The sequence below is a fragment of the Onychostruthus taczanowskii genome, unplaced genomic scaffold (assembly GCF_017590055.1).
Source record: "Onychostruthus taczanowskii isolate IOZ18803 unplaced genomic scaffold, ASM1759005v1 scaffold61, whole genome shotgun sequence".
NCBI lineage: Eukaryota > Metazoa > Chordata > Aves > Passeriformes > Passeridae > Onychostruthus > Onychostruthus taczanowskii.
This window is the reverse complement of record NW_024503790.1, coordinates 1,787,879-1,813,867: the sequence shown is the minus strand read 5'-3', so window position 1 is coordinate 1,813,867 and position 25,989 is coordinate 1,787,879. Positions and strand designations below refer to the sequence as shown.

Sequence of the window (25,989 nt, the reverse complement as noted above, 5' to 3'; positions counted from 1 at the left end):
CAGATGCATTTTTCTACTCACTTAAAAAGTTCAGGCTCAAAAGAATGGTGGCCCTTTCCTGTGCTTGATTTATTTTTTTTTTTCCTCTGTGGATTTGTAGAGGGGCTTTTTAGGGGGCCTTAATGGAAATGTTTAAGGAATGTGAAGGGAATACTAGCTGTCATCCAGGGATTACCTACTGTCTGCCTCACTGACTCTGGGGAGAACTGCAGCACATGAAAACTGCAGCACTGCTCCCTTTCTCTGCAGCAAGTCTTATCGGTGTTGAAGGAGGTAATGCCACCCGTATCGGCAGGTTTGCCAACTACCTGAGGAACCTCTTGCCATCCAATGACCCTGTTGTAATGGAGATGGCTTCCAAGGCTATCGGGCGACTTGCAATGGCTGGTGACACCTTCACAGCTGAGTATGTGGAGTTTGAGGTGAAACGAGCTCTGGAATGGCTGGGAGCTGACAGGAATGAAGGTCGTAGACATGCAGCTGTAAGTGATGCCTTTTTTGTTGTCATGAAATAGTTGGGATTAGTGAACAGTGGTAGGAAATATGCACAGAAATCTGCAGAAAAGCTTTGGTCAGGACGGGAATGGTTGCCAGTCCATCTCTGAGAATCTGTGACGCTCTCATGGCAGACAGTGTGCTGCTTCGTTGCTTCTCCATTAGCCCAGTGACTAATGAAGACCAAGACATTGTTATGCCAGGAATTGTCAGAGTGTGGGGATGGAAACAGCTTACAGACATCGACAGTCTAAACAAATGGTGCTACACTGTAAAAGTTATGAGGTTTGTCTCTGTATGCTCATCTTTCACATTGTTACTGTTTCCCTCCCCACATCCAGGTTCTTGTCTTGCGTGAGCTGGCCATCAGCGTGCCTACCTTCTTCTTCCAACAAGTGCAGCCATTCTTTGACAATATATTTGTGGCTGTGTGGGATCCCAAACAGGCCATCCGAGAGGGAGCTGTCTCTGCCTTAAGAGCCTGCCTTATCCTTACCACGCAGCGGGAGCCAAAAGAGATGCAGAAGCCCCAGTGGTACAGAGTAAGAAAATAACTTTGTTTTGAAGCAGTGCCTTATAGTGCAATACACATGTTCAAGTGCCAGTTTTCAGAAGTGCTGGCTAAGCTAAGAACCTGTCACTTTTGTCAGTAAAGAACTGCCTCTCCTTGAAAGGCTTGAAAATATAATGGCTTCCTAAGTGAGTAGCTCCTTTAGCCTACTGCTGCAAAAGTCAGCAAGATTGAACTCCTTCAAGATTACATTGTTCTATCTGCACCTCATTCGGCTGTTGAACTTGACCTAGTTTTATAGCCATGCAATTAATCTAGTGTCATCTCTTACTAGTAGAGGGTTTTATTAGTGTAGATAAAACGTAAGTGTGAAAGATAAGAATTACTTTGTCTGAACCTTTCCTTTGCTGCCATTGTCGTATGAATTCAAGCTTGGTGATATCAAATACGTTTTGGGCAGTGCAGTCAAATGTTATGAATTTGGATTTCTTGTAATCAAATAAGTGCTGCAGATAGCAATGAAGCTGATATCATGCTGTTTGATTAGTGCTGCTGAAAATGCTCTGCAGCAGAGTCCATAACTTCTGGGTGAATCAGAATTTTATGGTGTTATGCTTCTTTTATTACTCATTTGAGGTTTGTGGCTACTCTTGGAAAATTCAGAATGTCAGTAACTCTTGACTGGCAGTGCTCGTTCATTTCCACAGACTTTGTTTCTGCATTGTCACTGAGTTTTTTTTCTTTCCCCCAAGCATACATATGAAGAGGCTGAGAAGGGCTTTGATGAGACTTTGGCCAAAGAGAAAGGAATGAATCGTGATGACCGAATCCACGGTGCCTTACTGATCCTCAATGAGCTAGTGAGAATCAGCAGTATGGAGGGAGAGGTGAGCAAAGGAGCAAGGTGGTGATTGTGGGGATTGATTGTGAGTGTATAACAACTCCGCAGTCTGTGGAAATATCCATGGTGTTGCAATGGGATTGTTGGGTGGAAAACTCATCTGAGCATGCAGTCGAGCATTAAAGTGTGTTAGAGAAATAAAAGGGACAAGTTTGGGCTGAGGAGGTAATAAGCTCCAATAGAAAGTCTATTAACTTGATTAAATACAATGAAAAATATTTTTTCTATGGAATTAGTGCTCTCTTGCATGTTAGATACTCAAATATTTTTGCTGGATTTTACTCAGTTGATGTTTTACAGCCATTTGAATATTGATTATACAGGATGCTATTCAGGACATTTGCATAATAACTGTACTGAGAGTATCTTAATTACTTTTTTTTTTTTTTAATGTTTCTCTACTTTGTCCAGCGCCTTAGAGAGGAGATGGAAGAGATCACTCAGCAGCAGCTTGTGCATGACAAGTACTGCAAAGACCTGATGGGCTTCAGTACCAAGCCTCGCCACATCACTCCCTTCACAAGCTTTCAGTCTCTTCAGCCCTCTCAGTCAAATGCTTTGGCTGGTCTCCTGGGGTACAGTGCTCACCAAGGAATTATGGGTTTTGCAACCTCACCTGTCCCAGTAAAATCTACTTTGGTAGAAAGTCGATGCTGCAGGGATCTAATGGAAGAGAAATTTGATCAGGTATGTATTTGTTCTTCAGCTTGTCTGCCACATTCTCAATATCTGTTCTTGCAGAGGAATTGTACTCAGTGTTTTGACTTAGCAGGCAATACCAGCTAGTATTGAATTGAGCCTTCAAAACTCAATATTTACATGTATCATGGTTTTGTCACTGTCTGTTTTGGGGCAAATTACTTATTTCCTTTGGAAGCAGACTTGATTATCATTTTCTTTGAGGCACTCTGAAGCCAACTGTCAGTAGAATGCCTAAAAGCACACAGGTAATAGACATTTGTGCATTACTGCCAATGGCCATCCTTTAAAGCCTAATCTATTTCTTCCAGGTCTGCCAGTGGGTTCTCAAGTGCAGAACCAGCAAAAATTCTTTGATCCAGATGACAGTTCTCAATCTGCTACCACGACTGGCCGCTTTCCGTCCTTCAGCGTTCACAGGTGACGAGATGAATGGTTGGATGTTAGAAATATTGCTGAACTTGGGCTGGAGGTTATCCAGATCTCTTTGGCCCAGATGAACTTGTGCAGCACACCAGATGTGGTGCTTGTCTGATGAGCACAGTCCTCTGTGGGAAGACAGTCTTTTTTTCTGAATAAGTGTGACTTGATGGCTGATGCCAAAGTGTTGCTCTGATGAAGAAAATAGATAGAAATCTATTGTCAGAATTTGGTGATCAATACCATAAGACATAAAAACCTCCTTTTTCTGTTTTCTCCTTAATATGTCAGACTTACAGGAGAATTCTCTCATGCTCTGACTCAGTATATGCCAAATATTATTAGAGTTCTCTTGCTTTTTCTCTGTTGCATGTGCTAGGAAATACCTGCCAGTTTTAAAGCAGTTTAGTTGATTTATCAAGCAAGTTTAGGAGAGTATCAGAGTTGGAGGCAAGTCACCAAGCTGCTCTTAGTGGGTTGGAACAATTTTTGTGTTAATTATTCCAAATTTCCAATCAATCACTATAACCAAGATGCTTGGATCTTATATATGTATAAAACCTGTTGCAGTGTGGGTGTTTTATAGCTCTTTTGTTCTGGTGATTTTTCTTTTTTAAAACAAAGCCTTCTGTAGTTGGAAATGTTTATTATATGGTGACATGTTTGCCACTGATCATGTCAGCAAATTTAATATTACTATGTCTGTTTTCTAGTTTTACACTTGTAAGATTTAGTTGGAAATGTTATGCAGCTGTATAAACCTAAATGAATTCCAATATCCATATTATTTTCTCTTGTGGGCAGCTGATCAGTATCTTCCAGACACCATGAATCATGTTCTCAGTTGTGTGAAGAAGGAGAAGGAGCGAACAGCAGCCTTCCAGGCCTTGGGTTTGCTTTCTGTGGCAGTGAGGTCTGAGTTTCAAGCTTACCTCCCAAAAGTTCTTGAAATCATAAAAGCAGCTCTTCCCCCAAAGGACTTTGCCCACAAGTAAGTATGTGAAAGTTAGAGGAAGAAATGGAAACACTTGCTTTTTATATAATTTTTGTAATGTGGGATCAAATTCTTGTATTAAAATCAGAAGTGTTTCTGTAAGACTGATAACACAGAAGGAGGATGAGGAAAGATGTTTGGAAAATAGCAGCTCCTTGTAATTTTGTGGTCCTTTTCCAGGAGACAGAAGTCTGTGCAGGTTGATGCCACAGTCTTCACCTGCATTAGCATGCTGGCACGAGCCATGGGACCCAGTATCCAGCAGGACATCAAAGAGCTTTTGGAACCTATGCTGGCTGTAGGCCTGAGGTGAGCATAAATCTGTTCTGCTGTTAGCTGCAGGATGCCATTGTCAGCCATACAGAGTGAGATCTTAAAAGTTTTCAGATTGATGAGGAAGATTATTGCTTTTAAGTTGACATAAGTGATCTTTCAGAAGATCACTATAGCTGTTTAAGAAGATTGGTTATGTTTTAACTGTTAGTGTGTCTGTTATTTAATAGAATTCGTATCTCAGTAAAGAAATCTTGTTGTAGAACAGCTAGTCCAAAAGTAGTCTCCTTTATTTTCCACTATTTAAACACATTTGGCAGCAACCTGTGAAATTTTTGAGAGCATCTGATAGCCAGCAGACTTGTGGCATATCAGACTGGCAGAGAAGGAGAGCTGAAGTGCTGAATATTTGTTCCTGGCTTCTTTCACTTTTGTAGCTGACAGTTCTTATTGGAGGAATTAAGTTGTTAGTATGGAAAGATGTGGAGAAAGTTTTCAGGTAGCACAAGGCTGTTTAAATTGTATTGTCATGTGGAAGTGAATTTTTGTTTAAAAAACCTAAGTGTAAGAAGTCATTTAGATCTGTAACAGTATTAGAGCAGCACTGGCTAATGTAGTGATGTGTGCAGCAGTCCTGGGACTTTGCTCACCCAGTTTATACAGGAAGGTCACCTCGTGCCTCACTTCACACAAGGACCCTGTGCTCTGCTTGCAGGTGTTGCTCTCCTGTGTGAATGCCCACAATTGTATTGTGATTGGCAAAGGCATAAATAAATAAAAAGGTGAAATATCCACGTCATTGTTTCTTTTCTAATGACTTTTTCTTGCTTCCTGCTCTCAGCCCTGCTCTAACAGCTGTGCTGTACGACTTGAGCCGTCAGATCCCACAGCTGAAGAAGGATATCCAGGATGGGCTGCTGAAAATGCTCTCTCTTGTTCTGATGCACAAGCCTCTGCGACATCCAGGCATGCCAAAGGGCCTTGCCCACCAGCTGGCCTCCCCCAGTCTCACCAACATCCCAGAGGCCAGTGATGTGGGGAGCATCACCCTTGCCCTGCGTACACTCGGTAGCTTTGAGTTTGAAGGTGAGATGAAATAAGGAAGCAAGGGGCAAGGGCGTATGGGATAGAAACAACTGGGGCATTGGAGCAGAGTACAAGTAACAGAAAAATTCAGAGAACATGTTCTTTAAACTGTTCTCTGGTAAAACTGGTAGTTGAGGTGTAAGCCTGTGTTTAACCACTCGTCTTCCTCTTTTCAGGCCACTCCCTGACTCAGTTCGTTCGGCACTGCGCAGATCACTTCCTGAACAGCGAGCACAAGGAGATCCGGATGGAAGCAGCCCGCACCTGCTCTCGCCTGCTCACGCCCTCCATCCACCTGATCAGTGGCCATGCCCATGTGGTCAGTCAGACAGCAGTGCAGGTCGTGGCTGATGTCCTCAGCAAGCTGCTTGTGGTTGGAATAACTGACCCAGGTTAGTGTGGGATTCAGAGAAAAGATTCTCCTACCACATGTTAATTTTATCATGTGAGCAGGTGATGATGTTACCAATAGAAATAGAATTTGTGATAGAATTTGAACATATTTGTCACTAAACTTAATGTGTCACTCTTGGTAAACTAGAAAAAAAAGTCTCCCAATTTCTTTTTTCACATCTTGATTTTTGAGGTATTAATAGAACACTAGGGAAAAATGCTCCAGATGTGCCCTTGGTAATCCTTTGAACTAAGCAGACCACTGAGACTCCTTTTGCTGCTGTTCTGGGTCACAGCCTTAAATTCTGTAGTTTGGGAAGGAATTGGTCCTTCTTGTTGAAACTTTGTACTTGGTTTTTTTTGCTCTTTCAGTTGACCTCATCTCAGGTTGCCACATAGCATCCAAAAGCGACACTTGCAGGTGCAAGAGATTGCCACTGTACTAACTTGGTTACTGGGGCATGTTGAGCAGCACAGAGATTTCTGGGCTGACCTGTCATGATTTTTGTGTGTGAAACGCTGATATAGTGTCTTGCTCTGGGGAAGCTCTTGTGAAGAATTTCTGAGGCTGTTTTGTGAACAAAGGCAATTTGTGACAGGAATTTAGTGCATTTAAAGAGAAATAAATGTGTTCTTGCAGACCCTGATATACGTTTCTGCGTGTTGGCTTCTCTGGATGAGCGGTTTGATGCTCATCTTGCCCAGGCTGAAAACTTGCAAGCTCTTTTTGTGGCCCTGAATGATCAAGTGTTTGAAATCCGAGAGCTGGCCATCTGCACTGTGGGGCGCTTGAGCAGCATGAACCCTGCCTTTGTCATGCCTTTCCTTCGCAAGATGTTAATCCAGGTAAGGAGGGATTCCTGCAGGGAAGAGTAATTGATACTGAGACTAAGGTGGTGTTAAAGAACAGGGCTATCTAGCTGTTAATGCATGGAGAGCAGGGGAATCAATCTCTTTTGGAAAAGAGTTATTGCCCAGCTGAGTGGGTTTCAGCTGATCTTTCTCATGATCAGTGGTTGGACTGATGCTCTGTGGATGTATTAAAAAAGAAAGGAAGGATAGCAGTTGTTATTTCACCCCTAGTCATCGTGCCAGAGTGCTTTCCATCTCTGTTGAGGAAGAATGTTGTGTGGTGCTTTTTTAGGTGAATCTTTGTAAACACAGATTTTAGAGCCATTGCTTTTATGCTAATTAATTTTAGCTTAATTTAGGATAAATTATAACAGTGAAACACAGAACGGCGTTTACAAGTACTCAGTTGTGACAGAAGGAAATACAAAGAATTTCTACCTACCTTTATTTTTCCGTATTGCTTCCTTCCATTGTCTCTTGTGCAGATTCTGACAGAGCTGGAACACAGTGGTGTTGGCAGAATCAAAGAGCAGAGTGCCAGGATGTTGGGTCACCTGGTTTCTAATGCTCCACGCCTCATCCGTCCCTATATGGAGCCTATCCTTAAGGTAGGGTCTCTGTGTTTCCTGGTGACTTTGGAATGAAGTGACACAGCGAGTGACCCTCAGGAGCTACAGTGCTTTTGCTTCATCATAGCAGGAAATAAGACAAATTGATGTAGATGTTACTCACAGGAATGCACATGGGTGACAGTTTAGCCCAATTTAAGTCCAGATTTGCATAATGTTTATGACACCCAAGTTTCTTTTACTGTTGAAATTCTTACTATGATTGTGGGGTCAGGTGTAACAAAAGAAAAGATAATTTTGAGTACTCTTTAAACACATCCTAATTTGTCCCACTGTCATCCACCAGGCACTGATTGTGAAACTGAAAGATCCTGATCCAGATCCCAATCCAGGTGTGATTAACAATGTCCTGGCTACAATAGGGGAGCTTGCGCAGGTAGGGATATACTGCAGATACCTCTTTGCCATGCTTGTTAAGGTTTTGGGAATGCTAGATGAAGGGTGAATTTTTGTCTTTCAATAGGTCAGTGGGCTGGAGATGAGGAAATGGGTGGATGAGCTCTTCATTATAATTATGGACATGCTACAGGACTCCTCTCTGCTGGCTAAAAGACAAGTAAGTGTTTACAACTGTGCTAAACTTGACAGCTGCTGTGACCATAGCTGTAACAAAATATCCACACATCCCATCATAGCTGCTAAAATGAAACTTGAAATCATTCAAGTCTCTAGTGGAGTTACAGTCACAGTACACCAGTGAGGGTTTACAGTACCTGTTGTGACGTAGTTCAGAGCTTTAGGGGAAAAAACAAGAAGGAAAAGAAAGCTGTTTTTGTTGGAAGGCTTGGACTCACTGAATTCAATGTTTATTTGAATTGTACCACTGAGTGAGGGCAATTGTGACAGCCTGAGATATTATTGATTATTACTTCCTTTACTATTGCTTATAGAAAAATGTTCTTTATAGAGGCTTTCCAACCATGGACTGTGATTTGCAGTGTGATCCTTAAATGCTCAAAGAAGCTTTACAGAAGTTGAATGACTGATGTATCAGAAGGCATGATAAATTCCCTGGTAAAAACTAATCTTCTTTGGGCCTCGTCTTTGTAGGTGGCTCTTTGGACACTGGGACAGCTTGTGGCTAGCACTGGTTATGTGGTAGAACCATACAGGAAGTACCCAACTTTGCTGGAGGTGCTTCTGAACTTCCTGAAGACTGAACAAAACCAGGGCACCCGCAGAGAGGTATGAACATGAAACTATCACACAACCACTTAGCAAAGCTGTTTGGGAAGAGAGAGGGGCCAAATAAATGTGCCTGCATACACTTGAGGCAGGGAGGGAGAGAACATTGTTGTGACTGAGCAACACGCAATAAGCAGAAATAAGAGTGCATGTGTTAAGTCAATGAAGTTGCTTCCAGAAACTGGATGGAAAGGACTGTTTTTTCCAGGCAGTCACTTCTGTTCCACATCTTCCCTCTTAAGTCATCAGGATCTTTGCAAATATGGGGGTTTGAGTGAAGTTCTAATGAATTTTTTTTTTTGTGTCTTTTCAGGCTATTCGTGTGTTGGGGCTGCTGGGTGCTTTGGACCCTTACAAACACAAAGTGAACATTGGCATGATCGATCAATCACGAGATGCTTCAGCTGTTAGCCTCTCGGAGTCCAAATCCAGCCAGGATTCTTGTAAGCATCTCAATTTCTTTCAGATAGATAGCTTTATGATTTACAAACACATCTTGACTGTTTTGTTGCCAGTTTGTCTCTTCTTCTTAAAGAATTGTTAGTGTACATGTTTTCAACTTACACTTAGGTGTTCCAGAACCCATATTCAAGATCTTTTAATATCTAGCTCATGACGCTGCCTTCTTTCTCCTAGCTGACTACAGCACCAGTGAGATGTTGGTGAACATGGGCAACCTCCCTCTGGATGAGTTCTATCCAGCTGTCTCTATGGTGGCACTGATGAGAATTTTCCGAGACCAATCCTTGTCCCAACACCACACTATGGTAGTTCAGGCCATCACCTTTATTTTCAAATCCCTTGGACTGAAGTGTGTGCAGTTCCTGCCCCAGGTCATGCCAACGTTCCTTAATGTAATACGGGTGTGTGACGGTGCCATCCGAGAGGTGAGTGTGCTGGGGACCACTCCTTCCTGGTCCTGTATGAAATTAAGAATCCATTTCCTTGAAGAGACTGTGACTGGCTTTGGGCATTGCTGTGCTATGTGTTGGTGCCAAGCACACTGCAGAAGTGAGGTTCAGCTTTGCTTTTTCCCTTCTGTGAGCAATTACTGGAATGCCCAGTGCAAACAATTTTTCTGCTTTTTATTGAAACGGCTGCTTCTGAGCATAATCCTTGGAAGGCCAGTATTTGATTCTGTGTTTTCACCAAGCTGAACTTGTTCAGGAAAAAAATCTGTGTAGCTTCCAGATCTTTCAGTGATCTGTGTGTTAATACTCTGTGGCAAACAGTGTTATTAAATAATAGGGGTAGATTCTTCAAATTTCTGGTGCCGTCATTTACTTAAGCTCATCTCTGAGAAGGAAAAATCCATTTGATACAGTCTGCTAACATTTAGAGCAACATGGGTGGTGATTCCACAGCAGTGCTTTCTCTTCCTTCCCACTTAAGTTACAGTTATAGAAGGAAATGAGAATTGTGTGAAGATGATGATGGGCTTAAGGTTCATCTAACCAGAGATGCTGCTGTTTGCCAAGGCTCTTCTTCAGGCAGCCAAATGCTCTGGGGTGTGAAGGGCAGTTTGTACTCCTTATTGCTGCTGTGTTTTATAGGTGTTCCCTTAGCAGAATCCCAGCTCTGCTATAGAACTGCTGTTTTCTCCCAGCCTGAACTACTGCTGAGATTGTAAGGAAAACATCTCGTGTCTGGGTTGGCTGAGGTTCTAGACCTGACTGATCTAACTTGCTTGAAAGCTATGCACTTGTGCACACTCTGTTTAAAAATTTTCAGGTAAAAGAAGATGGTGAAAGTGTACTGGGGAGAAGAGCTGAGGTGGGTATGCGTGACATAAAGCCTAAAAGAGGAAGGTCCTTGTCCTGTATGTAAGCATCCTCTCACTACACCAAAAAACAGGCACAGTACAGGAGCTCAGAGTTCATCTTTGGTAAATGTATGTGTACTGTTCTCACTAAAGAACTGAGATTATTTCTTATTATTAGTTCTCATGAAAGTGTTATCTCTTTTTATGAGCTCCATGTTGTATTTTGTGACTGTAGTCTTCAAAAACTGCATGAAGAAATGAAATTTAGTAGACAATAACTTACATTTTCCTATTTTTTGTAGAGAAAATAGACTCTCTACATCAAAGTGATTTAGCCCACTTGATTTCATACCAATTTAAAGAGTAAATTCATTGTCACAATTGGATGTTTAAGATTGTATTGTGGTGGAAGGAACTACAAAACTGTCATAGTGTATCCAAATAAAATTGGCTAAGTCAAAATTCTTCTTGGTGGTGAAGAATGAATGGTGTAATCAACCATCTTTTAAAAAAATGCAGTGTTTCTGGCAAGGACCTAACTGCGTTCCCCAGTAACTTTTCACCAATATATCTTGTGGGGGGTGGGAAAAAGTACAGAAGGAGTATCTTAAACTGTGTGTCAGTTTGGTTTTCAGGCAGGGGGAAAAGACAAGGGGCTAAATTTTTGGAAGCATCCTTCAAATTGAATTACAATACACTGTAATTGAGGTGTCTGTGCTTGCAAGTCTGTTCTGACACTATAGATTTGCTGGGACTTTATAAACCCCTGTTTGTGTGCTTGAGTGTCTGAGGCTTTGAGCTCACAATGTTTTTTTTATGCAAGCTGGGGAAACCCAACCGATAAACTCAAAATCACTTTTTTCCCCACTGCCCTCTTAAAAACCAACAACAATAAAAATTAACCAAAAACCCAAAACCCATAAAAACCCACAAAACCCAAACTGCTGAGCTGAAGCTGCCAAGAATTTAGCCCCAGATTTTGAGCAAATAGGAGCTATGCATGCTATTTGTTTGATAAATTAGCTTGCAATTGCCTGTGAAACTCTTTACCCAGTGGCTTTGATATTTGGGTAAGCTACACTGATTATTACACATTTCTTCCTTCCAGTTCCTGTTCCAGCAGCTAGGAATGTTGGTGTCCTTTGTGAGAAGTCATATTCGGCCCTATATGGATGAAATTGTCACCCTGATGAGAGTGAGTGCGATCTTTATGCCAGTACTTTACTGTCACAGAGTGGTGGACAGTCTTTTTCAAATAACAAAAGTATCAGCTAATTCAGAAGTTCATATGAAGTGCAGAGTTGCATATATTTGAAGTAATAATTGTATCTTGAAATACCATTTATTTGAAGGTACAATATACATTATTGGTAGTAACTGAAGTGTAGCTTCAGGTTCTGATAGTGACTGAGTTCTTTTCAGCAGCTGGATTTTGTGCACTGACTACTTTCAGAAACATAGTTTTAGCAAGAGATACTTGGAGTTTCATAAATAGGTGTCATTTCACATAATTTTTACTAAATGTTTGTAAACCTGTAGAAGGATTAGGAAAAAATCAGTTTTCCAGAGGCTGTTTTCAACAACTATAAATGTACTGGAAGCACAGAGTGTTTTAAAACCAGAAAGTATAGTCCTTCCTTGCAATCTTGAATTTATCTACAGACTGTCCCCTACAGTTTACTTTTCCTGTAATTGGTACAGCTCAGCTGAAGAACTGCTGGATTTTTCCCCCTTTTTTTTTCTTTCTTTTGTAGGACTTCTGGGTTATGAACAACTCCATACAGAGCACAATTATCCTACTTATTGAGCAGATTGTGGTAGCTCTAGGAGGTGAATTCAAGCTTTACCTGCCTCAGCTCATTCCTCACATGTTACGGGTCTTCATGCATGACAACAGTCAGGGCCGCATTGTTTCTGTGAAGGTGAGTGGGGCTGCAGGCACTGCTGTGCTTTGGGCACTGCCCAGGCAGCTGTGTTCCCAGCTCAGCAGGGCTCCTTGCTGGTGTGTTGCACAATCAAATGGACAAGTGAAGTTTGGCAGTGGCTTGGTGTGAAATGATGCAGACAGTTGTTTAAAGTGCAGGGTTGAAGAAATTTTTCACTGGATACTGACTTGTTTAAAATGGATTTCATCCATGACTTTGAGTCACACTGGGTCCTTTTGGTTGAAGGATTTGATTCTCCCCCTCTATTCTACTCTTGTGAGACCCCACTTGGATCATTATTTACAGTTCTGGGGTCCTCAGTGTAAGAAGGACATGAAACCATTGGAGCAGGTCCAGAGGAAGCCACAAAGTTGATAAGAAAACTAGAGCACCTCCCCTGTGAAGGCAGGCTGGGAACATTGGGGCTCTTCAGCCTGGAGAGGAAAAGGTTATATGGAGACCCACTGTATGAAAGGAGCTATAGAGCAGCCAGAGAGAGACACTTTGTCAGGAATTGTAGTGACAGGAAAAGGAGTAACAGGTGCAAACTGAAAGGGGAAATTTAGGTTAGATATTAAGAAGACATTCCTTACTGCATGGGTGGTGAGACACTGGAAGAAGTTGTGTGTTTAAGTTGTGGGTGACCCAACATTGTCATGGTTCAGAGTCAGGTTGGATATGGCCTTGAGCAACCTCATCTAGTAGAAGGTGTCCCTGCCCATGGCGGGGAGGTTGTGACTAGATGATCTTTAGGATCTGTTCAAGCCCCTTGACATTCTAGCCTTCTGTGGTTTTTCTCTCCAGCTGCTCAATGCGATCCAGCTCTTTGGAGCTAACCTGGATGACTACCTTCATTTGTTACTACCTCCCATTGTAAAGCTATTTGATGCCCCAGATGTCCCTGTGGTGGCTCGCAAGTAAGTCCTGGTGGCTTTGCAGTCTCTCTCTTTGTAGTTTTACCTGTGATATCCAAGTTCTGCAGTGGCTGAACATTTACAATTAAATACCATTTAGTCCCTTCCTCAGCTTTTTTGTGTTAAATCATTGCGAAAGGTTATTTTTGTTTGGACATTACAGCAGTGTTACTAATTTTTTGGGTTTGTTGATGGATTTTGATTGTTGTTGGTTGGTTGGTTTGGGTTTCTTTGTTGTTGTTTGTTTGGGGTTTTTAAGATTTTCTGATTCACACCTGCTAGTATTTTAGTCACTTGCAAACTGTCCTGCAAGTACTACCTGCTTTAACAGAGTTCTGCTGGCCTGTTTTTCCTATTGTTATTAATCCTAGGAGGACGGAGCACTTCAGTAATTTTTCTTATTTCTTCTTTCTTAACACTATGAGAGATAAATTCTTCCCTCTTTTTGCTCTGACTTAAGGGCTGCTCTAGAAACAGTGGACCGCTTGACAGAGTCCCTGGATTTCACGGATTATGCATCACGGATTATCCATCCCATCGTACGAACACTAGATCAGAGCCCTGAGCTACGAACAACTGCAATGGACACCCTCTCCTCTCTGGTGTTCCAGCTGGGAAAGAAGGTAATATTATTTTTTGGCTTGAAAGCTCACAGAAGGTGTGACTGTCCCAGAGATCAAGGCTTTAAAGTTGAAGTTTTGTTATGTACTCACAAATTTCCAAGAGAACTGATTTTTCTTCTCTTAGTTGTTTTTGGAATTGGGAGTTACTGAAATCAAATTGTTTGTTGATGAGAAACCAATTCTGACAATGTGATGGAATTTTACTGTTCTTGGTGCCACTGAGTAATACGTTTGTGATGCATTCCCTTTTACAGTACCAAATTTTTATCCCAATGGTGAACAAAGTCCTGGTGCGACACAGAATTAACCATCAACGCTATGATGTTCTCATCTGCAGAATTGTAAAGGTAAGCTGACAAGTGTACAGTTGTTTGCACTTTTGGGATATTGTCATGTTGAAACAGATGTTTCACTTGTATTTACTCATAAATGAGGAGTGGCTGTTGCTCTGTTTCTGTGTTATGTGCAGCTTTTTAATGCAACTTTGAGGTTGCAATGGGAAATCTTTTGTCTACTGATATTAAATATTTCCTACAGAAAAATCATGGCAAGTTCCAGGGAAGATCTTAGACTTGTAGCCGGTGTCATTACTATTCTTTTTCTGGATAGTTCTTAAATGTGGATTTATCCTATTTTTCCCATGGTTTCAGGACTTGAGGAGACCTTGTTATCTCAGTATTTTCTGTGGAATGTCTTTCATTTTAAAAATTTAGTAACGAGTTTACAATTTGTGTGGAATAAGGAACTTGCAAGTCAAATAGGCAATAGTGCTTGTTTCAATGTACATTATTTTGGCTTTTTATACTAGGAGCTAAGAGTTCTTGACAGTTACCTTGAGTAGAAAAGGGATATAATTTAGAGTTCTCTGGCTTTTAAGGTGTAATCTTTATAATGGAACATGGTTATTTCCTTCACAGATTTTGCTGTATGATTTTGCTGCCAAGTGTGCTTTTTTTTTGGCTTGTCAAGAATTTCTTCTCTATGGGTGGGTGTGATCTTCACTGTAAACCAATTATTGTAGGGTTACACTCTTGCTGATGAAGAGGAGGATCCTCTGATTTATCAGCATCGAATGTTGAGAAGCAACCAGGGAGAAGCTTCAGCCACTGGTCCTGTGGAAACAGGTCCCATGAAGAAATTGCATGTGAGCACCATCAACCTGCAGAAGGTAAGACTGGAGCCTTCATAGTGTGAATTTGCTACTGAAGGGAGCCAGTGTGTCACACTGAAGGAGTTTTGTCTGATACATCTGAACTACATTTATTTATATTGCTTTATGTTGCTTTTCTATTGTGTACAAAACTGAGGTCAAAGTAGTGTCTGAGACTCTTAAAAGTTGCTCAGCACCTTCTAATTTTAAAGATAGGAGTGAATGGCTGTGAAGTAACCTTTACACTTGCTTGTTAAGTATGAACAAGACTTTCTGGATCACAATGAATAATGTCTCACCAGAAGAGACATCTTTTTCAGAGCCTCTGCCATTTTTTTATTTTTGCTTTTGCTCCTCTTACATCCTAGTTTTATATTTTCTTGAAGGCAGAACTTAATAGCAAAGCACTGGTTAGTTTGAACAGTACATGCATGCAGCACACAGTTCAGTAATGGGATGGACTGGTTTGAAAATGCTGGACTTAAAAATATAATTCTAAATGCATTAAGTATTTTTAAGCTGATGTTTCAACAGTGTCTTCAGCTCAACATGTATTTTTGTAGGGAAGGGATTGTTCATGTTAAATACTTGCCATGTCGTGGCAGGAATACATTTAGGGAAGATTTCTTAGGCATAAGACTTAAGTACTGCAGATTATCTGGTAAAGGTAATGGATTTCAGGAAATTGAAAAGGAATTCTCAGCATGTGGTTTGGAGCTGTAAAGAAGTAATGCTGCCTGCTGATGCATTTCTTGTGCTCTTGGGTAGTGCTTTGTTTGGTAGGTGAATTGTCTTCCTTTGCACTGCAGGCCTGGGGAGCAGCAAGAAGAGTTTCCAAGGATGACTGGTTGGAATGGTTAAGGAGACTGAGTTTGGAGCTGCTGAAAGATTCTTCCTCACCATCCCTGCGCTCATGTTGGGCCCTGGCTCAGGCCTATAATCCCATGGCTCGGTACAGTATTTCTGGATTTTTATCATTTGAAATGGTAGATGGAAACCAGATATTATAAGGAAAAAATAAGGTTATTTAGAAGGTCTTAGGTTTCATAAATAGAGACAGTTCCTGCTTTGGCATAAATCAAAGAGCCAACAGCTTGATTTCATTTCCACGCTTCCTAGTTGGCTGCTCCATGATATGCACAAAATCTTTTATTGAAATTCTGTATGTTAGTCCAGAAATAAGGTAATAAACATAAGTGAAGCTGGAAAAACAGCAGAATATGAAATATTTGTATTGAGTATTTACTGTGGTGAATAAAAATGCATCTGAGTGAAATAAACTGCAGTGTTTTTTTACAACCAGCATGTTTGGAGAAACTTTGATAGCATATGATAGCACAACATTTCTATTATTGTAGTATACCAGCCTATTCTATATTTTTTAAATCAAGGTTTCACAGAAGTTAGCTTTATCAAAACTAATCACTGTTTATTGCAGGCAGGCATGTAAGTGTATTTTTTAGCTCTCTTTCTCTGGTTAAGAAGGTGAGCCCACTATCAAACAGACTTTTTCTCATGAATCCCCACCTCACACTGTCTTTTGTGTTCCTCCCCAGAGACCTCTTCAATGCTGCTTTTGTTTCATGCTGGTCTGAGCTGAACGAGGACCAGCAGGATGAGCTGATCCGGAGCATTGAGCTGGCCTTGACTTCTCAGGATATTGCAGAAGTCACTCAGACCCTACTGAACCTGGCAGAATTCATGGAGCACAGTGACAAGGTAGAGATGCTGTTGGGCAGCTCCTTCTAGTGCTGTTGTGCTGGCTATTCTCTGTGGAGTTCCTGACTGCTTTGTAACACTCATCCTGTTCTTGATGTGTGTGCTCCTTCCCAGGGCCCACTGCCTTTGAGAGATGACAATGGCATTGTCCTTCTGGGGGAAAGAGCTGCCAAATGTCGAGCATATGCTAAGGCCCTTCACTACAAAGAGCTGGAATTTCAAAAGGGTCCCACCCCAGCTATTCTAGAGTCTCTCATCAGGTAGGACCACAACTGGTGAGATTTCTGCTCTTCAAGTAGCTACAATTTAAGATACCACTAGGATAAATCTAGGCAGTTCTTAGGACTTCACTCTGTCATAAGATGTTGGTAAACTACTTGAAAATGTGCAATTTTAGCTGCTAAGTTTTGTCCTTCTGCTGTGTGGTTAAAACTATGATAGGAGCCCAGGGAAGTTTTGCAGGGAATTTTTGCAGGAAGGAGTGCAGGAAAAAGTTCTGATTCCCCTCTCTCACCCTCCCACTTCACTATGGAATGTCATGAAATGGCTGCAGGTTGAATGAGACAGATAAATAAGTCAGAAAAGCAATAAGTCAGAAAAGTTGAAGTTCTTAATTAAGATTTCTCATCACATTCTGCTGATATAGCTTAGATAGGTCTCATTGCTTTTATGTCAAATAGAAGGTATTATAAATTATGTGTTGTTTCTGAGCTTGGTCAGTGACACAGATGTTAGCCTGAAATAACCTGCGCAGAATTTGATGCTAAACTACATGTTTTAAAATGTGAATCTCTATTCCATATCACAGAAATGTTAGCTCAGCTATTTGAGATTAACAAATTGATTTTGGTTGAGCAAAAATTTAACTTTGTCTTTATGTAGTGAATTTTTCAACCCTCCTACTTCCTTGGAATTGTGTTTTCCAATTTTTTTCTCTATTATTTTTTCACCCTTCATTCTGCCTCATATTATTGAGAAAAAGACAGAATTCAGTGTATTTTTTTCTTGGTCTCAGTTGCTTATGCAGTTGTTTTTTTGTGTATCAAAAAGCAGGTTAAGGAGCAAAGAAATGACATAAAGCACACTTAAAAATGAAACAATTTATTAGAAACGAAAAAGTTTTAGAAACCTTTAAAAATCCATTACAGACCACAGTTAAAATAGTTCCAACTATAGTTCCACACAGTTGAAAATTGCATTATGAATATTTGAACATATGTAAATTCCCAAGACACCTTTCTCTTCCATTTCACACAGGACTGAACAACCTAATCTAGATTCATACTCTCTTCAAGGTGAATAAAATTAGATATATTAATTATAATGATCTTGTCCAACATATTCAAACAGTGGTAGGGCTATAGGAGGAGTCTCATTCTTTTTTTAACTGTTATCTTTAACACTGTGTTATGTGAGGGAGAAGTTTATTTTTGACAGAATACCTCTATGTGTCTTCCAACTGGGGTCGTTTTCAAAACAGATTTTGATACTCCTCAGTCTGCTGTGTTGGCAAACATTCTCTTAGGTGAAATAACTTCTGGCACTTAGGGATTCTCTGGTGTGTACTAGTGTTCTGCTCATGAATACAGTGGTTTTAAGTGTTGGAGTTGAGTTCTTTGGCTGTGTCTGGACTTTCTTTTTGCTAACCTGCTGCTCATTCTCAGCCTTACTGACATGCAGCATGTTTGTATTCTAACCTGAATACAGTTTGAGAACTGCCCAGAAAGTTGTTTTTCTAGTTTATCAGCATTTAGGTGATCTGTGTGGATAGAAATAAACATTGGAGGGCCCATGGGACAAATCCTCCTCCAGTGTTACTATTTGTTAGGGCATCCTTCAGTGGGGATTATTTGAGGCAGCAGCAGGAGGTGGCAGTAAAAGGTCAGGGGAGAATCTGGACAATGCTAATTAATGCAACATTTTTGAGCTTTGTTCTTCTGTGGGAAAGTAAGCCACTTAATGTACACCAAAGAAAGGTGCATCAGGGACACTTCTGATTGATTCCTCTGGCTTAAATGAGTCTATAACTTTTGTGGTTTGAGTGCTTCTTGAAAGAAGTTGCTTAGCAGTACTTGCTCCAGACACTGAAGGAAAGGAAGCCAAGAGGCTTTTGCTTTTCAGTCCCTGCCTATCTGGTTAATAGTACTAAGGCAACCCAGTAATCACACTGCTGGTGAAAACACACCCATAGGTTTTCTGAAGGTGCTATAAGTGCATTCAGTTCTAAGCTACTCTAACACAATATTTTTCCCTTTGCAAAGAGCCTGAAGAGGAGGAAACAAGCCCGAGTCCTGATAGTACTGGTGGCTGTGGCTGGTGTCGCAGTGTCTGTGCACATCACCAGTACGTAGCTGTTGCATCTGTTGGATGAAATGAAACATTTTTTGGCTGTTTATTGCCCACCTTTTGCGTGGTGAAGCCATGTAGCTGTACAATCAAACGTTGATTTCTTCTATGGTTTGAAATCCTCTGGCCGGATCTTCATCTCCACTCTCTTGAGGGAGTAGGTGGATCCGTGCCATCCGTACCAGGTGATGCCATCCATGTTCTTGGTGTGCTCTCCTTTGCGGTAGTAGACCCCATTCAGGTTGGAATCTGTGCAGCAGTTGTACCAATATCCACCTTGTCAGGAAACATAATAGATTCCTGACATTGATTTGTATTAATTATATTTCTATTTATATTAATTTATATTAATGATTACTACTTGTTCTGAATGACAATGAGCAGAATACAGCATTTAATCCCTAGAGCCTGTAGCTCTGATAGTTGAGGTTGCAGGTAAATTTAAAACTTAATATAGATATTTAGGAACTTAAAGGCATTATAGCTCTATAGTCAAATTATTCCAGTAGCTTTTAATTTAGTTGCTCATTCCTCTTAGAATGTTTCCTTGACATGTTTCTGACTCAGTGAATTAGCATAGGAAATGAATCTGGGTAATTCGTTAGAGCATCTTAGGGTGTTTAAAAAGTTCCTGAACTCTCTGAATATTTATTGAGACTGAGATCAACAGTTTTATTTGCATGTTGTGTGTGACGTAATGTGGAAAATGAAGAGCAAGATGTAATGAAGATAATGATCTTTGACAGAACTCAAAGATACTAAATTAAGAGAGTAGCCTCTGAAATTAGAGGCTTGTAATAGGGTTGTAATAAAGATCACAAGTCAAGCTGAATGTGGAGGTGAATACAGGAGAAGAATTACAGGTGCCTACTAATACTAGGATTTGAAAACTTACAAAAATAAAAGGAAATATAAGAACCTAATAGATATTAAGGAATAACTTCCTGTCTCACTGTATGTTATCAGCATGTGAGACAGTCTGGCAGATACTATAATGGACTGGGTAACTGTGTGTAGGGGACAGCACACACTTACTTTAAGAGTACCGATGTCTGTAATACACAGTCTGGCTCTGTAAATCAGCTTTAACTGCCAGATTTCCCACACAAGTGTATTTTCCAGAACGGTTCACCTCTCCCTTGATTTTCCATTCAGATGTTACTGGTTGCATGGAAAGAGGGAGCGTTGGGCTCTCTACAGCTGACCCAAGCCGCTCTCTGGGGACAGGAGGGGTGTGTGTGTGTTACCTTTACGGAACTGGGCGCAGTCATCCACACACTTGTCGTTGTCCTTGTCCTTTGTGCTGAAGGCCGTGTTGTTGTGGTAGCGCAGGGAGTCCCGCCCGGTGTTGCCGGTGTAGTTGCCCAGGAACAGGCGGTAGCTGTTGATTTCGTTGCTCAGGGTGAACTGCCGGTACTGGGCATAGCGTGTGTTACCTTCCCAGTCCTGCACGCAGCAGGGAGAAGAGATCAGTCCTGTTAGAACACTTACCAAAAAGACTCCAACATCCTTTATTATATATGTGTATTTTTACTGTCTCAGACTGCAGAGACTGCTCTGTTAAGGCAAAGGAACTTTCCAGAGCAAAGCATAAAACTTCCAAGTTTTATCTGCACTGGTGTTGTACAATCTGTAGGAAACCTGATGTGTAGCTCTTGCATCCAGTATTCTTGTGTCAGCATGCTGCCTCAAGTAATTTTTTTCCTGTCTGAAACAGTGACTTTTAGATATCAAGCCCTTCAGTTTATACATATCCCATCCTTCTAAGCTATTGTACCAACTATAAACTAGTCTAAGTCAAATCCAAGCCTTTAACAGACTGGAGGAACTGAGGGTTACACAATGCAAACTCTTGTACCCAGGCTGGAAGGAAGTGCTGCAAAATGAAGACTCAGAGGCTTGGAAACTTAATGGGACATCTCTTTTTGAATTTTTAAATCTGAGATGATCAGCAGTTTGATCTCTGTCTGCTGTGGCTTCTGCAAAGAGCCCCAGACATTCTGAAGACACAACGTGTGTGCAGACAGAAGGTTGTGCCACTGGCTTTGCACAGGGGAGAACATACTTCTGTCTTGTGTTTGAATGTATTCCTAGGTTGATCCTACTTCCTTCTCCTGTAATTAAAGCATGCAAATTCTTTGGGCCTCCTAAAAAGATAGGAGGTGGTGTCTGGTACTGGGGAATAAAGAAGCCTTTTGCTGCTGAAATTAAGAGCTTATTGATTACCTCCAATTCTACTCGCAGAACAGTGGGGCGTCTTGAAAGTCGGTAGATATTTTCATTTCCCAGCCAAAAATCTCCCCTAATATTGCCAAATCCTTCCCTATACTGTTTCCAGTCCCTGTTGAATGATGTCAAACCAACTTTCCGTCTTTGGATGACAGTCCAGCCACCTCCATCTGTCTCCATGTCACAGAACACCTGGAATAGGAAAAAAAGGCAGTGGTTACTTCTCAGTAGACTTAGGAAGGTTCAGTTCTCTTAACACAAGACATTGTTCCAGATTTCACAACCTGAAGAAACTTCTATGGCAAAAAATTATTAGATAAACCCTTTTTCTATTTTCTCTCTTAAAAGTACATACACTCTTTCCATCCTTTAAAGTTTGCTTAGATAAAGATGCTGATGGCAAGTGCAGGGTACCAAAACTTAGTGTGTGCTTTTATCATCTCTGTAGAGAGGTATTTCTTGATTGTATTTTTAAAGACATGTAATGTGCATTATGTACTGAATAGCCTTACCTCCAGATCTGGAATTCCCAAAAATTCATCAGGAGGTAACCTGTAGACACCAGAAATTCGGTAGTTCCTCTGGTAAAGTGATGAGCAGTCATAAACAGCATCTACTTGAATCAGAACCAGAAAGTGAGAATCTGAGCAGCAAGAACTCTTCTGTAAAGGTGCTTTCTGCAAAGTTTAGTTTGTAGTACAAGGAGTAAGGAAGAAGGCTTTCCACAGGTCTAATGTTTTCCTGAAATGGCTTCATTATGAGTAGTGTGTGCATTGGCAAAAGGTGTTGTAACTCTGCGATTTTGTGATATTTATTTACTTTAATATTTTTAACCTCTGCTATGCAAAAAGACATCTCTGCTTTCTCATCACGTTGCCACTGTGTGTCCGTGCTGGAAAGTATATTTGCTCACCCCCTACTAAGTAATAAAGACACATGCAGTGAAATGGCCAAGCCTGCTGCGAGGTGTCTGTCTTGAGTGTGTGAAGAGGTTGGCCAAGTTTGTGGGTGAGGGATGTTTGTTCAGCCCTCTCTGCACTGGCATCTGTGACAGAGAAAGTGCCTTTTAACTGCAGTCAGTCAGTCTGTGAAAGCCTCTTTTCCTCCTGTTGCAGGAGCTGACTTGAAGGTGGTAAAATGCAGAGCTATTTTGAGGAGGATAAATGAGCTGAAGCAAGGCTTTATAATGTCTGACAGTTTTCAAAAATGTCTCTTACCTAGTGAGGTGAGACACATCTGTCTTAAATACCTTCTGGGCTAGTTTCTGCTGCATGTAAATGTTTTTTCTTCAGCTTCAAGAGACTTGTTATGTTGTAACTTTTTTTAAGGCCTACTGTAAATAGTGATGTGTCAAAACTAACCAGATGGAACTATTTTAGAGGAAGAATTAAATAAGTAGATTTAGAAGTTCTTCCTTAATGTTAAAAAAAAAATCCTAATGAAGTCTTTTGGCAAACCCAGTTGAGACTGAGACAATCTAAGCTCTTTGCAGAATTTCATTTGAAGAAAAAAGTCAGCAGAGACTTCTTTCTTCTAGAAGTGCCTTTACAGGTAACTGACCTAAAAATGCACCTGCATTCCACATTGAGTACAGGCCTGTGCAATCACTGTGTGCAGTGACATTTTCCCTCAGGGAAGAGAATTTTGAAGAATTTAACTGTGGTCTGGCTAGGTATAAATCACAGTTTGTATTCTATATCACAGTTTGTATTTAATCCACAGCCTTGAACTTTTAAGAACTATCATTCAAAAATAATGGACCACTCTTTTTTTTACTCTGGTTCAGAGATGGTCATAGAGATAAAATTACAAATCTTTAGTAATTCCTTGAGAGCATTTCTAATTGTTTTAACAATTTCTAGTCTCCTGTCAGCTCTGTGAGCTCAGAGGTTATTACTGTCAGAGCCATTCCCTTACCAAGCCAGCTCCTGTTCTTTTAGGATTGGTAGTGTAGTGCTCAGAAAATGAAAGAGTAGACTGAATTCCTCACTGTAGAAATGCAATACCTGTTCAATTTCTGCATTCCTTAAGAACAGACATAGATACAAAAATACAGATGAAGAAATTCAAACTAGTTTTCTCATGGCCACTGCCAAACAGCAGTTTTCAGTGTGCATGCTTGCTAACCATGTTAGCAGGACATGCTAGCACTAGGAACTAGTCATTAATTGTGCATTGAGAGGTGTCTCTGGGAGCTTGGTGACTCCCTCCTTACCAGCTGATGTTTGTGTGACCATCTGGGCTGCCTGGAGTTGCATGATGTCTATCTGGTTGTTCATTTCGGAGTACTTGCTCTCGGCGTCGATGAGGCGCGTCTCCATCTGCTTGGTGCTCCCTTCCAGCTCCATCACCTGCATCACCACATTCACCCAGTCCCCTTCCTGCTTCTTGCTCAGCTCCTGCAGCATTCTGCTCAGGTTGGCTACCTGCAGCTTCAGCTCCTTGATCTCCTCACAGCAGCCTGGCATCTTCAGCTGTGCATTCCCATTGATCATCCTCCTCTTGGGAGGTTTCTGCAGCAGTGCTGGGTGGATCACCACAGCCACGGTGACAATGCAGAGCCATGCCAGCTGAACCGTGGGTCTTGCTGGCATTTTTGCTTACAGCAACAGAAACCTTCCAGCTGACTGCAGTAGTCTGAATGCAGCTGGGATAGGTATAAAATTTCCTGCAGCAGCCTGGTACCTTCCTTGCTTCCAATGAAGTGAGTCTCTGAAGGTGGAGCCTGAGGAAGTGGCTTTTTTTCAGACACCTCCTGTCAGAGTCTATGCACTTTGGAAGTCTGTCTCAAAGCATCTTATATACTATTTTTCTGTTTACCTCCACCCCCCTGAAACTATGAAGAGCTTGCTGGCCCCTCCCAGTTCATCTGTTCATATCAGGTATTTACAGGGTGAAATTGGAACAGGTTTCAGCCAGGAAAGGTTGGGGAGAGCAGGAGAGACTTCCCTCAGTTCTGTCCTGAAGGGGTGTAGGAGAGGGCTAGGAAATGAGAAGAATTTCCAGCAATTATTGCCTGTTGGATTGGAGCCCTCTTGGTGACTAGTTCTGGCACTTAAATAACATGAGAGCATTAGAGATGCAGAATGTGAAAAGGCTGTTCAAAATGGGTGAGTTTATAGAAGTTCAAAGAACGTAGCTCCCTAGAAGGTAGCCCTGGCTGCTACAAGTCCTACTACAACCCCAGAAGTTGTTTGGGGTAACTGTGATTGCATTATTTCTTAATTTAGACAGTATTTTAGCAAATGAATTAGTTAAGCATCTGATCCTCTTCTCTCTGGATACTGGGTTCTCTGCACTATTAATGTTGTAAAATCCACTGCTGTTCTTTTAGAAATGGAATATCTGAGGGTGGGATGAAATGAAATCTGCAGAATGTGTAATTAAAAACTCACTCCTCTGTTTATTCATAGTGGGAAGTGAAAGGACATTAAGTAATGGTGAGAGTCTATGTAAAATTGACACAGGGTGGTTGTTTTTACAGGCAATGGGATCTAACACCAGTGTTAGGGAGGCCAGTTTATTAATAGGATTTTGAGAGGCAAATCTATGGTTAATTAAAACATCCATAGTTACATAAACAGTAGATTTTAGAGTAAATCTTAAATCTTTAGACATTCAGAGTATTAGTCCAGTCTCACCTGGCTGAGATGCCATCTTCCCCTCCTCTTTTATAACTTTTAACACTTCAGAATTTTAGTATAGCAGCTTGATGTCCAAATAAAACCATTTCAGCAAAGGTGCAGCCTTTTCCAGAAGGTCTGCAGGCTTACTTCTAGATCCTTCTGGATAAGTTTTTGCTCCTCAGGCCAGCTGCTCTGTAATTGCCTAACATGTGGGTTCTTGCATCTTCCTGCAAAATTTCTGATTATGATAATGGGCAGAAATAAGATGAAATAAAGGATTAAATGCCTCATGTATCTGCTCCTTGCATAAACACTGTGAAAGCTTCTTGATGTCCAAGGAAACTAAAGAAAGCTAATCTTGCACTTCTCACAAAGGCCATTAGGACAAACCCAGCTGACACACACTGTCCCATCTTGGCTTCTTTTGCTGATCCAAAGTGGCTGCAGGATTTCTGCTTGATTAGGAACCATTAGAAGAGCCTTGCTGACCTGACATTTGCTTTTAAAGAAATAGAAGGCACAATTGCTTGTTGATGCAGTTTCTCTCCCTCCTCAGCTCTGATACACTTGTTGCTTGATGCTTTGTTATTGCCTCTGATTTTCACTGGGGCTGGCTAATAGTTTTTCTCCAAAACAGACCCACAAGAGTGTGAAGATGTTGTTAGATGAAGTCATCAAAGCACTGCAGGAGTGGAATATTAACACTTGTAAATCTGAATTTTTATAGAGAAGGAAGAGGGAATCTTTACGAGGAGGTCAGAATTAGAGCTCTCCAAACAAGCAGTTGTCTTGTGGGTGACTGACTGCCTGTGTGCTGTGCTCAAGAGAAAACAACTGAGTCTGTGTCAGCTGCTGAGGCCACTGTGTGGGATTGGTGAGCTGAGATACTGCCAGAGATATGCAAGTACAATTTGTTTAAAGCACAGAGGGTACCTCCATAACAGACCATAGACTTCAGTCAATTTTTGCCATGGACATTCCAGAAACCTTCCATAGCAAAATTGCTTTTTATACTTCAGACCAGAAAGTGCCACTGCACACAGATGAAAGCCTGACCTTTTTGTTCTGCCTCTAATCCTGTCTGAGCCCTCTTCCAGCTGGAGCTTCTGTGATTCCCAGAGGCAAATTCTTCACTGGCTTCCTGAGATGAGAAACATGTTTTTGTCAAAGTTGGAACAGAAAATAGAACAGGCCAGACTCTGCTTCTCTGCCCCAAAAGGCCACCCTGCTACCACCCCCATTGTGTTACACAGGACT

The 25,989-nt window shown here is 41.2% G+C and overlaps 2 protein-coding genes across 7 annotated transcripts in view; one reads left to right on the top strand and one right to left on the bottom strand.

Annotated features, from left to right (window-relative positions):
* Positions 1-25,989, top strand: part of MTOR (mechanistic target of rapamycin kinase) — a 63,710-nt gene that overhangs the window by 2,873 nt on the left and 34,848 nt on the right. For 3 of the 5 annotated variants that reach the window (XM_041419421.1, XM_041419419.1, XM_041419420.1), the window contains exons 4-29: positions 250-482; positions 837-1,037; positions 1,759-1,893; positions 2,319-2,594; positions 2,918-3,026; positions 3,831-4,017; positions 4,201-4,329; positions 5,135-5,379; positions 5,556-5,771; positions 6,413-6,618; positions 7,110-7,232; positions 7,540-7,629; positions 7,717-7,809; positions 8,304-8,438; positions 8,752-8,881; positions 9,075-9,325; positions 10,170-10,211; positions 11,309-11,395; positions 11,955-12,122; positions 12,930-13,042; positions 13,500-13,662; positions 13,917-14,009; positions 14,684-14,830; positions 15,622-15,764; positions 16,369-16,531; positions 16,646-16,791. In XM_041419421.1, coding sequence (XP_041275355.1) covers positions 250-482; positions 837-1,037; positions 1,759-1,893; positions 2,319-2,594; positions 2,918-3,026; positions 3,831-4,017; positions 4,201-4,329; positions 5,135-5,379; positions 5,556-5,771; positions 6,413-6,618; positions 7,110-7,232; positions 7,540-7,629; positions 7,717-7,809; positions 8,304-8,438; positions 8,752-8,881; positions 9,075-9,325; positions 10,170-10,211; positions 11,309-11,395; positions 11,955-12,122; positions 12,930-13,042; positions 13,500-13,662; positions 13,917-14,009; positions 14,684-14,830; positions 15,622-15,764; positions 16,369-16,531; positions 16,646-16,791 — 4,024 coding nt within the window. The remainder of the gene's footprint in view (positions 1-249; positions 483-836; positions 1,038-1,758; positions 1,894-2,318; positions 2,595-2,917; positions 3,027-3,830; positions 4,018-4,200; positions 4,330-5,134; positions 5,380-5,555; positions 5,772-6,412; positions 6,619-7,109; positions 7,233-7,539; positions 7,630-7,716; positions 7,810-8,303; positions 8,439-8,751; positions 8,882-9,074; positions 9,326-10,169; positions 10,212-11,308; positions 11,396-11,954; positions 12,123-12,929; positions 13,043-13,499; positions 13,663-13,916; positions 14,010-14,683; positions 14,831-15,621; positions 15,765-16,368; positions 16,532-16,645; positions 16,792-25,989) is intronic. The other 2 variants (XM_041419423.1, XM_041419422.1) reach the window with 2 other exon arrangements.
* ANGPTL7 (angiopoietin like 7) lies at positions 17,640-23,853 on the bottom strand. 2 transcript variants are annotated; one of them, XM_041419507.1, is made up of 5 exons: positions 23,322-23,853; positions 21,619-21,722; positions 21,104-21,298; positions 20,125-20,323; positions 17,640-19,153 (listed from the first exon to the last, which is right to left on the bottom strand). In XM_041419507.1, the coding sequence occupies exons 1-5, from the start codon at positions 23,698-23,700 to the stop codon at positions 18,984-18,986; spliced, it is 1,047 nt and encodes a 348-aa protein (XP_041275441.1). In that variant the 5' UTR covers positions 23,701-23,853; the 3' UTR covers positions 17,640-18,983. The 2 variants fall into 2 exon arrangements, with proteins under 2 accessions (XP_041275441.1, XP_041275442.1); XM_041419508.1 differs by having other exon boundaries at positions 21,619-21,719.